Raw genomic sequence first — 12916 nt, 5'->3', positions numbered from 1 at the left:
TGCCACAGTATATTTCTCTCAGACGCATGTAAATTAAAAATACCCTGGCATCATTAGCTGGTGGTCTCATTGGGGGTTGTTAACACCTAGCTACCCGCTTACTTTGGTGGTGTTACTCCATGTATAAAAGATGCTCTCATCTGTGGAAATGACACTTCATTCCCCTTACCCTGCCGGGAACACAGGTGGTAGATACACAGCCGCAGTCGTTGGTGAGAGATCTGGAGAGATATCCCAGAGGGCAGCTCACTGTGGAGTTTGTACAGCTGCAGGTACACTCGTATTCATCACAGCACTCCGTCTTCTTAACAGTCAGCTCTCGATATGGTGGGCAGGAAGGTCTTTGAACTAAGCTGCATGCTTCTCTGTTACACGCTGGCAGAAAAAGGTAGGTACCACGTCAAGCACACAGCATTTCAGAGCGCTGCGAGCAAACAAGACAGTTCTCTGGCAGCAAGGCACTAATTAGTACCGCAAACTGTTATAAATCTACTTAAAGACTAAGTAGTAATGCAGATATAAAAGACCAAGGTCAAAGATTGTGCTGCAGGTTCAGGAGAAGTTCCTACCCTGCCAAAATTTCCTTGTCTCACATACAATCAAAAAGATTTATAAAATAAGCATAAGGGTCGGAGCACACACTTCCAAGAGTAAAGTGCTTCTCTTTTCCTTAATTCAAAAGTATACTCAGAAAGTGTCAACAATACCCTTCTTCCAAGTCTGTGAAATCTTTATGTGTCCATTGGCTCCAAAATTAAACCTTTCAGAGGGAAAAAATGTCTAAAGGAAGTTGTTGTGAGTGTTGCTCAAATGCAATGTTCCAGGGTCACTCCCTGCTAAAAAAAAAAATATAAAAAAATATAAAATCTTACCACATGTGTAATTTGGTCTGCATTCTCCAGGGTTGGTCAGAGCAAGCTGCAGGCCAAATTCACAGACAGGGGCAGGAGGCAAATCACAGGAAACCAGATCACAGACTAAGAGAAATTGAGAGAGTGTTTAAGACCACGCCTGACTAGTCAGTCCTCAAGAAAGGACACACACGCACATCCCCATTAAACTTTTTTTCCTTATGCTCAATTGCTATCCTAAAATATGAAGTACATTAAGAGTTCAGCAGGTCAGAGTTTGTTTTCAAAATAACTTAGGGGACAGTTCAAGCTTGGGTTATGAGGATTACTGTTCTAATGTTATATTTAATGTGCAAATATAGGCTATGCAAAAATAGATACTTGAAAAAAGACCATCCTAATGTCATTTAGACAAAAACAAATTGCTCCATTCCTTTCCTCATCTCTTACAGAAAGAGGGACACAGTCAAATTGGAAGTGAATGGGTATTCACGTTCCCAGGAGTTGTTTATTTTTCCACACAGATGATTGCACAGTAGTTTCAAAAATAGAGCATTGCATTAAATCAAAAAAGGCCTTGTATACCTTTAAAGCATCTAGTAAAAACAGGGACGAAGAAGATTCCAACAGTTTATGAGAACCTACCACACTCGTACTCAGGGCAGCACTGGCTGGGGTCCCTGCGCAGACGAGGGACTTCACAGGGACCACAGAGAACAGCTGGAGTAAGAAGAGAACATTCATAAAGTAAGTTTGGATAAGAACTAGAAAACTAGGTAACAAAAACATCAATTCACATCCAATCATACTCAGAGCTAAATGAATTTACGTTTGGCAGTAGGGCAAGGTTGGACCATGCAGTTTACTTTCTGGTTATCAAGACACGTGCAGATCTTGCAAGGCTCATTGGCGGGAATCCATGTTTCCATGTGCTGTATGAAAAACAAACGAGAAAACAAACAACAGATTGTTAGAAAGAAATCAAATATTCTGGTCACTGGTATGTTAGCAATGGGAGTGGGTAAGGGTGAGTAACATTAATTTGGAAAATCAGAATACTATGCAGGATTGTTTGGTTGCTCTGTTAACCGTAAGAACCTAAGGAGATACATAATTCTGAAATGACTGTAGTGTACCAATTTAGCAAAAGATGTAAAGAAGGCATGAATGGGATGAGGAATCACTATTGTTTTAAGCATGAAAAATGCCTGGATGCTATAAACACAATTGCAGGCTATTGTGAGTAACAGTGGACTCCTGCAACTACATACCATGATTGGATGTTCAGTGATAATAAGGGAAACAACAATATTTTAGGAAATACCTAGAAGCGGTTGCTTTCCCAGATTAGTACTATTTAAACACAGAGAAGTAAACAGTGCGTATTTTTTAATAAGAATATGTAGGGTGTCATCCCTTGACTTCCCAGCGGACTGAGGACTGGAAAAGCACTATAACAACACCAGATCTGAAACCATCACTGCGGTGATTACCTGGAGGTAATAAGCGCGTTCAGCAACTGCCAGTAAAGTGTATCACTATTCAACCACTGCCCCTCCTCATGAGAGAGAGGAAAATCATTGATGTTAAAGATGTATTTACCTATAAAAAGCTATCCACGCTTAACAGCCATGTGAATAGGGCGGTAAGAGTGAAAAGATACACTATGAGACAATAACAATTTGCACAATCGATCCAGGTTCTGGGTGAGAACATGTAGAGCAGGTTAGGAAGTTACAAAGGGAAAAATCATCATCCAAAAAACTCTGGAGTACAGTTTAAAAATGGTCTACTGAGACCTTTAATAAGAGGAAGAAAGAAAGAAAATATCTAAGCATACTGTCACCCGTACCCAGACACATCTATGTATTGTAAGCCATCACAGGAGTCTGAAAAGACAGTTTACTTTCAAAGGTTAAAGCATGGCAAGGATAAGACACCAGCCATGCTCGAACAAGCCAATCAGCCAAACATAGCTTAGGTACCAAATCGCATAGGGTCAGTTAATCCATAGGAAATCTATTTTAGTCAAAGAATACCAGCAATACATCGATGCAAGCTAAGGACATTAACTCAGGGCTTAGCAAAACAACTCTGAGCCCTCTGACAGAGCATTCACTGGCCTCGGGGTTAAAAAGTCCTGAGAAGGCAGCTGACAGAGGATGCCTACATTTGCAGGTGATGATGTGAAAAGCACGTGGACATTTCAAGACACAGAGAAAGAGAATCACAACGTTTACTCCAACACTTTCAACAGCCTTGATTTTCACACAGGTTTTCTTCAGCATAAGTAGAAGTCTCTTTCTAATACCAGAAGGAATGACAAGAGAGCAAGGTGTTAATAGAGCTCTATATGGGCATTGGTACTGAGAAACCCATAAGCCCAAACATGATCTTGGGTAGAAAGGAACAGAGGAACGAACACCAGAGGGAAAGAAGGGGGTTAAGGAAATCATAACCCACCACCAGTCGCACTGCCTGTTGTAGTGCTCACACAGCTAATCCTGCAATGGTGGAGACGCAAACCGGCCGTGTGAGCCGATCCTCCCCGGCCCTCCACCTCCCCATCCACACAGCAGCTGCATCTAAGCCCTGCCATTGGGGTACAGACGAGAGGTTTTCAGTTAAAACTCCATTAAGGGGCATGCAACAACTCACGAATTTTAGAACTTCAGCAGAAACAAGTAGATATCACTGCAAACATTATTCCCAAGACATGCGCTAGGCTTTTCTCCATCCACAAGGGCTTGGAACAATTATTTAAATGGAAAATGCACTGCATTGCCCAAGGATTCAAGGATTTAAGGCACACAGATCCATGACTTTAATCTGCATTTGCAACAACTATTTCATATAGAATCAAAATACAATAACTAGAGTTATCAGGGTCACTGAGAGTTGTGCACAATTGTACTATGTTTAGGGCAGCGATTACATACATTGCAAGATATTTTTTCTTTCAAAAGAAATGATTTTTTTTTTTATTCCCTTTATTACAAAAATTACTGGATATTTTTTCCTTCCATTTTACCAACTCTACAAGCACAACACAAATCCAGTGATACTGTATTTGAAACAAAGATCCAAAAGAGAACACAGAAAAAAAATGTGGCCCTGTGTATGGAGATACTGCAACCCTAAAGGAAAAGCTAACAGAAGGTGCATGTGCTCAATCCTTCAGAAAACTCGAACTTTTTGTTTTGAAAAGCATCATTATGATAATGCCATTGTGGAACAAATGCAGTTTCCCTACGTCTTCCCTTTTGCTGCCAAAATCCATAGGGTATGTACACCTGAGGCTCCTGCACCAGCCCCTCAGCCCAGCAGTAGGAAACCCTCGAAATGGTATTTAGTGAAGGCTTTTGCAGTGTGCTGCAGTTTGACAGTACCAGCAGGCTGCACCAAGGCACAAGCCATGGCAAAGTGGGGTCCTTGGACCAGCGGGGACCTGTCCTGTGTGCGGGCAGGCTGTGGGACTCTTAGTGCAGACCCGCCATCAGTACACGTCCTGCTCTCGCAAAGCGCTTCCTTCACTAAGTCAAGTGCATTGGTCACTGGTACCCTGCCACCTAAAGCAAGGTGCTTGCTTTTTTAAGTTTGATTTTTGTCATTGTGTTAATCAGTGCAAACAGTACTTAAAACAGGTGTTTCAGCCACAAATAGTCTTTGCTTCCTTGCAATTTAACTGTAAATGTTTATAACACATTTCTCACTGAACAAAATGTGAGTCTAAATTTGCACATTCAAATTAAGTAATTCAGAGAACATATATTCATTTCCTTTTTTAAATCTATCTTTTTACTTAAAGAATAGACTATACACACACAGATACTTCTGTTATTTACAGAAGTTCTGTTACAAAAACATTTATGTCTTTCACAGCAGGTTTGGTGAATATAAGACCATTCAAAAATCTCATTAAGAATCTAAAGCCCATAAAACACTGAAATTAAAGTCCTTCTCTTTAAAGTCCCATAACAAAACTGCAGATTTAAGAAGAGGATTGGCTGACTTAGGTGAAAACTCCCAGAGTTGAGTAGCTGGGGGTGAAGAGTAACAACCCCTGTTACTTGGAACAGGGGATGCAGGGAGGAGTTTGCACACCCACTGTGTGATGCTGAAATGGAAATCAACAGTCTTTTTCACTGCAGTCTGGCAGCCAGCACCCATAGCTCTTCCCAATCCAATTCTGCCATAGAGAGATCTGACTTAACTGAGGAAAGTGGATTTTCAGTAAAACTAAAATGATGAATTTCATCAAAGTAATATTCTTATCAAAAAAAGGGGTGTAAACTAATACAACTCGACATAAGGTCATCTCAGTCTCACTGTTCCACACCAACCACTGAAAACCTTTCAATAAGCTTTGCAAAGACAATACAATACTTTTTAAGTAAAGGTTACAGATTTATGATTTAATTGTCATTACTGGTAAAAGCCTGCTGAATGGAGGTGTTTATCTTGGTAAATGTTGACTTATGCCATCCTCCTCTCTTCCTCTAGACCTCCCTTCACACAAATTTGTCATGCATTTCCGGGTCTGCACAGTCCCAGCTGTGAATTTTATATCCATCCCAGCCAATTTCACACTAGGGGAGCTACATGGGGCTGACAGCCGGCCAGTTATGAGGAACTGAGCTAGAAAATAAAGTATCCAAAGGGGAAAACAGACTTATAAGACAGATTTACTCGCAAAAGCATGAACCCAAACCATTCACAAAGGTAAGCTGCTCAGTATATGGTTACCTGATGGTGTGTGCCATCTTCACCGATGCATTGTGTGCAGACTTCTTCATCAACACAGCTGTCATTTAAAATCACCTGTCCATCTGGACAGAAGCAGCCTTCTGTGGGATAATCCTTGCAGACACTGAGTTTGGTACTATTCTCACAGTGCTTTACGCAGGCTTTGTGGCAGTGATCATATGTCAAATATGTGAGACATTTCATTGCTGAGGAAGACAGAAAAAAACTCTTTAGATAAAGAGATCTGAAATGCAGATAAATGTTTCCACTCACATTTTCTTAACAATTCTGTTCAGGTTTTTGAAAGCCATCATCTGTGAACATATTTTGTCCTCTGCAGCCACTAACTGAAAATATGTTTTTAAAACTAACAAAATCCACAGTGGAAAGTGATTGAAGGCAACTGCTTAAGTTACAGTCCATGCAGAAATCATCAAGCCACATTTTTAGGCCATAGGAATCAGTGAAGTATGACTTACCCTACAAATGACACAATACAATGGCTTACATGAGCTGACCATCCTGCCTAATTTTGTTTTCAACACTAGGCAAGAGACAGAAGAATTTAGAACCACCTTGACATGTATTAGAGAAGCACTGGTACCCGTGCATGGTTAGGAGATACCCAGGACAGACTAAAGCACTGAACAAAGATATTTTTTTTTTTACAATCTGATAGGCAGAAGTGTTCCCAAGCAACTAAAGAAAGCTAACAAACAGAACATTTTGGTACTTCAAAACTGAACCTGCTGGATTTCCGCACCTTATTAACTGAATGCCTTATTAACATAATTAACTAAATCAAGGAAAGTTGCATTCCCTCCTAAGCCAATACATAATTTTTTTACTGATGAGTGCCCCAGACTGAGGTATTGTCTTTAAAAGCAAACACAAAACTAAGGCTACAGCTATTCAAGAAACCTGTGGACACAGCTTCCATACTGTGTGCTCCCTTAAGCCTTTTTTATTTTTCTCTACAGCTTCAATTAGGAAAGTGTTTCTTATTTCCCTATTTGTGACTGCTGTGAGGTTTATGAAACTTCTTTTCAGTCCCCTGACAAAAAACACTGAAATAAAATTACTGAATGAAGACCTGAGCTCCCAACCAAACAAGCATTCATCAGCTGAACTGTCTACACACACCCTTCTTAGCAGCCAAAAGAAGCAGAAAATAGATGTCTTTAATGTTAACCCTTTTTGGTTTCAAGCTGTGCTAAATCCAGTTATTTCTAGTGTGTTGGAATCTGTGGTTGTATGTGTAGACAGCCATCGTAGTTCAGCAGATGCAGAGGAACTTGAAAAGGCACAGGAGTTTGATGGGGTGTCCCGTCCCACCATGAAATGCTTTGGCTGGATTCTGAAAACCTGTACTAATGATCAGCTACCTAGACTACACCATGTTTTCCAGAACTCATTTCCAGAAACAGTTCTGTAAACACAGAGTGTAAACACCAGTGCTTACTGCCTCTGATGGTCTCACGTCAGCTCTAATAAATATCTGAAAATACATCCGCAGCACCTATTAAGGTAGCATGTCATTTCCTTTTATTCCAGAGTGAGTAAATATACTCACCACACTGGCTTTCATCTTGCTTACCTACTGCTAGATCTGCTTTAGGGCTAGTGAACTTTCTCTGTACAAAATTAGATTTATTTTTGAGTTTAATGCTGATGCCCATCAGCACAGAACCTGGACAGCTCTCAAGCAGAATGAGTACCAATGCTAAAGTCTCTAATGTACTTCATGTAACATAGCCCCTTCTCCTTCCTCCTCTTTGGCTGGCATTAACGAGTCAGGCATGTGAAAAATGCAATGAAGGACTGTGCTCCAGACTCCAGATGTGCTACCAAAAGGCCTATGTGCCTGTGTAGAATGGCAATGCTTTCTGAAGGAAGGGAGAAACTAGGTGGTTGTTTTGCAAAAGAAATATACATGAGATCACATGAATGCCTTTGTTTTGAAGTCACCTCTGTCCTTCACAGTATGGGAATGAGATGTACGTAAGCAGTGTCAAAAGATGGGATACACTCCACCAACGTCCAGAAAAATCACCCTAACCATCCCTTTCACCCTACTGGAATAATGAGAACCCGGTGATTGCAGAAAGCCACCTCAGACACACTACTGCCCTTACGCTGCAGAGATTTGGCCAGGTCCTACTTGACATACACATAATTGCTTTTGGTATGGAAACTTCTGCCAGAGGTATGGAATGTGAGCAGGCATGAAGGACTCCCCACGCTCAGCCTCAGAAACAAGTATTTCAACAAGCCACCCTCCTGGGTGGCTACTTCAGTGCTCACCTCAAATGCCTGTTGCTTCTGAATGAAAAGGAAAAGACTGCAGCTAGCAGCAAAAGGTGAAAATAAGACTGAAAACTATGTAATAGAAGAGCAATTTTTTCCCAAATTAGTTTCAAAAGAAATCTACCTCAAATACTAGCCTGTATGATGCTACTATGATCATGGATTGATATTTGTTCTGTTTGTGGGCTCCATTAAAAGATGACCTCTTTTTTCAAAGAGGGAGTAGTAAAAGAAAAGCTGGGGGGGGGGGGGGGGGGGGGGGGCGGGGAAACGGTACCGTAAACGTATGATTTCAAAGGGTCATCTGGCACATTTAAGTATTGGCATTTCTTTGGCTGCTTATTTTTCTTTTACATTACAGTAGCTATTCCTAGTAGCTACTGGTTGGGAGAAAATAACATCTATAAGGATCCACAGAAGGTGTATACTCCATCAAAATAAAATAAGCCATTTAACTAATTCAGAGTGAGAGACCCAGCAACAGTTTGCACCGGTATTAACTCTGACTTTGTGGCTCAAACACACAAGAGCGAGCATCCTTGGTTAAAGTACTAAATTGGTATTTAGGGGAGGGGTGCTTTTCAAGCCTGTGATGCATGAAGAAAGGCATACATCCTTTCAGGCAGCAATGCCACTCTTTCTTAGCAGCAGTATAACCTAGCACAAGTTCAGTAGCTCGCTAGCTCACTCCTGAGGTCACATACTGCTGACCTGCCTTTTGCCTCACTGTCCTGTCATGTGCAGCCAAAAGGACAGCTAAAATGCCAGTGCTGATGAAGATGCAGTGAATAATATTACAGGGCCAGTAGCTCCCCACCTTGCTCAGGCACAGTTTTCTTAAACCCCCCACCCCCACCCCCCCACCCCCCATAACTGTCATCTTTACCCAAAGAAATATGTTTAGAAGGGTTTTTCCAATGTTCTTGGGAGTTGTTTCAAGGCCACATTAAACGAACTGAGGTCAGTGCTGCCATCAAAAGCAGCAGTCCACTCTTTTCCCTTATCTCCTCACTCAGCTGCTTTTTTCTGCTGGCACTTTTTCCCCTTTTACAGCTAGTTTTCACAGCTCACCAAACTGCATGTGAGGACTACTGCCAGCACAGCAAAAGGAGTGGGAAGGCATGGCTGGAGGTGGAAGAGGAAGAGAAAAATTGTCCCAGATCAGCTGAAGACAGTCAGAAAGCCACCCCCATACTGCTGATTTCCAAGTCATGGTTTAAATCCTTCAGCTGTTATGGTCCTCATCAGCACGCCTTGCTTACACAGTGAGCACCCAGCCGCGGATAATCTCAGTGTAGTTCCACTACACAAATGCTTCACTAGCAGAGGTGGTTTAAAGGGGTTTTGTATCCCATTGTTTTCTCTCCTCCTCCTCCACCTCTTGAATCTCGTTCTTGCTTCTCTGCCAGATGTCACTGCCCCTCAGCTGAGCAGGCACAACCTGTTATGCATTTGCTTTCTAACCTGGGCCTGCAAAACAACCCAACGAAAGACAAAATATAAAACCTTCCGACAACCAGAATGGCTCATGAAAAATGCTGTTTTCAAGCAAAATATTTTTGCAGGAATCTCTACAGCTCCTGAGAGCCACCAGCATGTTCCTCAGAAAACCACAGCTCTACTGAGTAGTACCAACTACTGTTTGCTTCCTACACCATGCAGGCATCAACTACCTATCTAAATTTAATTCATCTGCAAGCTACTATGAGCAAGTACCTAGAGGGCATGTCCACATTGCATACAAATGAGCTTGAAGAGCTGCTGAGAAGCACTTATGGAAACATCAGCATATGAAGATTAACAACTGCTACTGCTGCTGCTGTCATTTATCTTCTCGGTATTTCTGCTTTCTGAGCAAAATTTGCTGACTGCTACTGTTATTTGAACTACACAGTTCAAAGCTGACTTCATCACCTCCACATGAGCTGTTATTTCTTTTATAACTGCAGAATTAATATATCTCAGTTCATTCATTAATCACTATACAAGCAATCCTATTCCCAGGTGAATAAAGCTTCCTCTTCACGCAAAACTGAATCCCAACATGTGTCAATATTAGTAACACAGTGATTTTTTAGAAATCCCTATGATCTTCACATTAAGATAGAGCCCGTGCTGTCACTGAAGTGGAAACCCTATTCAACAGTCATTCACTGTGAGGATATTCTACACCTCAGGGTTACATGGCTATCAGTGGAAAATCCAGGCTGCTGCAACTGAGGTCTACTAAGTGTGAGGTCAGGGGGAGCGGCAGGGAGGGAAAAATTAAAAAAAAATAAAATTAAAAACATCTTCTTCACTATGCACTCCCACCTTGGAGTAGAGTTTCCTTCCATCCATTGACACAAAGCTGGAGTCTACCAGTTACCACTCAACACATCCATCCTCCCAAAAAGGACTACGGAATGCTCAGGCAGTGGAACTGAACAAACAGGATGGAGAACAGGCCCTGCCTCTATCCGATATTCCAGCGAGTATATTCACCCATCCAGGCAATGCAGTCAGGAAGGACTTGTACTGCTTGAAATGTCCTAATATGCACTGACAACATCCCAAATCAAACTCTACCAAAATGACAGGGATTTAATGGAGTTGGAGGGAGGGAAGCAAGGTATCCCAGACCATGTCATTGCTACTAACATTGTTGTAGAGTGATTAAGCTGCACTGCCTATTTAGTCATTAATGTAGCCTGTATAATGCCCGTGTAATTGGCAATTTAATTTTTGGCAGCTGCACACATGCACCTGATTGAAGGAAGATGATGATGCTGTTGTTAGGACACTAAGGACTGTTTCATGCAACTAGTGTTAAAATGGGCAACTCTTTCTCTATCCTTGTATACACTATCTAACAAGATGGGAATTTCAAAACTGCAAAGCGTTATTAAGTTACTCCACTGACGTTCAGCCTTGGACATTATAATTTGCAAAGTCTGACTGAAGCACCAGATTTGGAAAATAGCAATACTCTGTCTTCCCGGACTATGCTCCAAACAGACTGTGCTGTTTCTTAAAAGATTCAGCCTGCGACAGTAACGTGTTCTTCAATAACCTGTCCTGGAAAGACATTTAAGACACTAACCAGAGGCTCAGGCCAAATTCACATTCACATTCTTGACTTCCTATCCCATCATTCCCTCAGTCTGAGTTTAAAACATGAACAAAACTAAAACATGTACTGAATTTTTGTGGTATCATGCCATTAGGATGTTAGTTCTCCAATTCTGAAATGAAAAGTATCTGGGCAGCAAGAGGGAAAGAAAGCAAGGCAATGAGAACTGACTAAACTGGAGAGGCAGAAGATGTGAAAAAAACCTAGAATATCAAGACACTATATGAGGGGCTAGCTGGGAAAGAAAATGCCTACAAACATACACATCTCACATGCCTGATTAAATCAGAAACATCAAGTGAATATCTCAATATCTGTAACCCTCACTGCAGACAGACTAACAGGAAAAGGTACAGAATACACCTCCTCAAGAGTTATTTATTTGTACTTACCTATATGTTGCATTTTTGTCAGATCTTTAGGTATGCCTCACAACAGCACCGTAAGGAGAAAAGCAAAAAAAAACCCCCAAAAACAACACACCACCAAACAAACAAACAAAAAAAACCAACCAGGAAGATAGGGCAGAACTACTTATCTCTATAAGAATTTAGGGGAGCAGGTATTCAAAGTGACAACCCCCTGAATTTATCAGTAGCATTCTTGTCCTGCATCCCTTGGGCTCTGGGCAATCTGCAAGACTCACATCCCGATATACTGCTTTCTCACAGCAAACTCTTCACCCGCAAAACACAAGCAAAACACAGCCAGAAGGAGAACCAGATTTGCAAAGCAAATTACAGCTGGTTTGATCAGTGCAGCTTTCATGTGCTAGCAAGAAAAGGCACCATGGAGAGGGGCCATTTCCCCATTTTTCACTGCGGTAGAAACTTAAAAACACTCTGGCTCTTCCGTCACTGTCTGAAAGGTATAGGCTTTGGTTGGAAAGGGGAATTTGTGAAACTATTACAGAGAAACATCTTATTCTGTGCCACTATGTGCAGCTACAACAGTGACAGGCTGGGAAGCAGTTCCACTAGTCCAAATTATGAGTTTCCCTGTCTGCCTTGTACAGATCCTCCAATGTCTGCACCAAAGCACGAATATCTGCAGCTAAAACTGCCTGGCAGAATCAGAGCAGATTCTCACTCCAGACCTGGCCCCACGATGGTTTGTGGCTGCAAAGTCAGGTACTATCACAAAGCTGTGTTTACCTGTGCACAGCTTTCACTGTATTTTTATGTCATGGGTTATCCTTCTAGCCTTGCATAACTAGCTTGCATTTTATTAGTTAGGTATTTACCAAGAAACACTTTTTCCATAATACGCAACTTAGTGGATGACAAACAAGTTATCAGATCCGCAATATGTATGCAAGAAGTATGGTAAACTTGGTCTGGAACTTCTGTCCCATTACATGGCATTCAAAAATTAATATTACAATGACAAGCGTATGGCCATTGTCACCACCATCACCAAATAACACAGTTTCCATATCAGTTTTCACATAGAGTAAAGCCCTTACGACAAAACTCGGGCGTTCTCCAGTCTACGCAGATGCCGTTTTCCCTGCAGATGTGAGCGTAGGAAGTTATCATCTCGCAGGCTTCGTCCTCATAGCAGCTGGTCTCTGTGCAGGCCTCATAGAACATGTTGGGGGAGATCACCCTATGACACTCTGCAAACTGATCGGAGAGCAGAAGGCGGCAGTGGCTCGTTGCGTGCTCAGAGCATCTCTCTTCTCTGTGGAATTCACAGATCTTCCCCAGCTCTTTCACTGTCCAGTCTTGGATAAAAACACTGCTGTCAGTTGTGACAGAGCCATCACGTAACGTGAAGTCATTGACGTGGTTCTGGTCACACAACCCTATGAGGGTAAGTAAAAGGAAAAGAAAAAGTCTGAATACAGTCAACAAAAAAATAAACTTAGAGAAAACAGGCACAGGACAAGACAGAGCTG

General features: G+C 41.7%; 1 protein-coding gene across 1 annotated transcript in view; it reads right to left on the bottom strand.

Annotated features, from left to right (window-relative positions):
* VWF (von Willebrand factor) overlaps positions 1 to 12916 on the bottom strand; it is a 145445-nt gene that overhangs the window by 30481 nt on the left and 102048 nt on the right. The window contains exons 39-44 of the mRNA XM_037389450.1: positions 12482 to 12823; positions 5598 to 5803; positions 1681 to 1783; positions 1497 to 1571; positions 873 to 977; positions 170 to 375 (exon numbers count right to left, since the gene is read on the bottom strand). Coding sequence (XP_037245347.1) covers positions 170 to 375; positions 873 to 977; positions 1497 to 1571; positions 1681 to 1783; positions 5598 to 5803; positions 12482 to 12823 — 1037 coding nt within the window. The remainder of the gene's footprint in view (positions 1 to 169; positions 376 to 872; positions 978 to 1496; positions 1572 to 1680; positions 1784 to 5597; positions 5804 to 12481; positions 12824 to 12916) is intronic.

This window comes from Falco rusticolus, chromosome 5, assembly GCF_015220075.1.
Source record: "Falco rusticolus isolate bFalRus1 chromosome 5, bFalRus1.pri, whole genome shotgun sequence".
NCBI lineage: Eukaryota > Metazoa > Chordata > Aves > Falconiformes > Falconidae > Falco > Falco rusticolus.
This window is presented reverse-complemented; position numbering and strand designations above follow the sequence as displayed.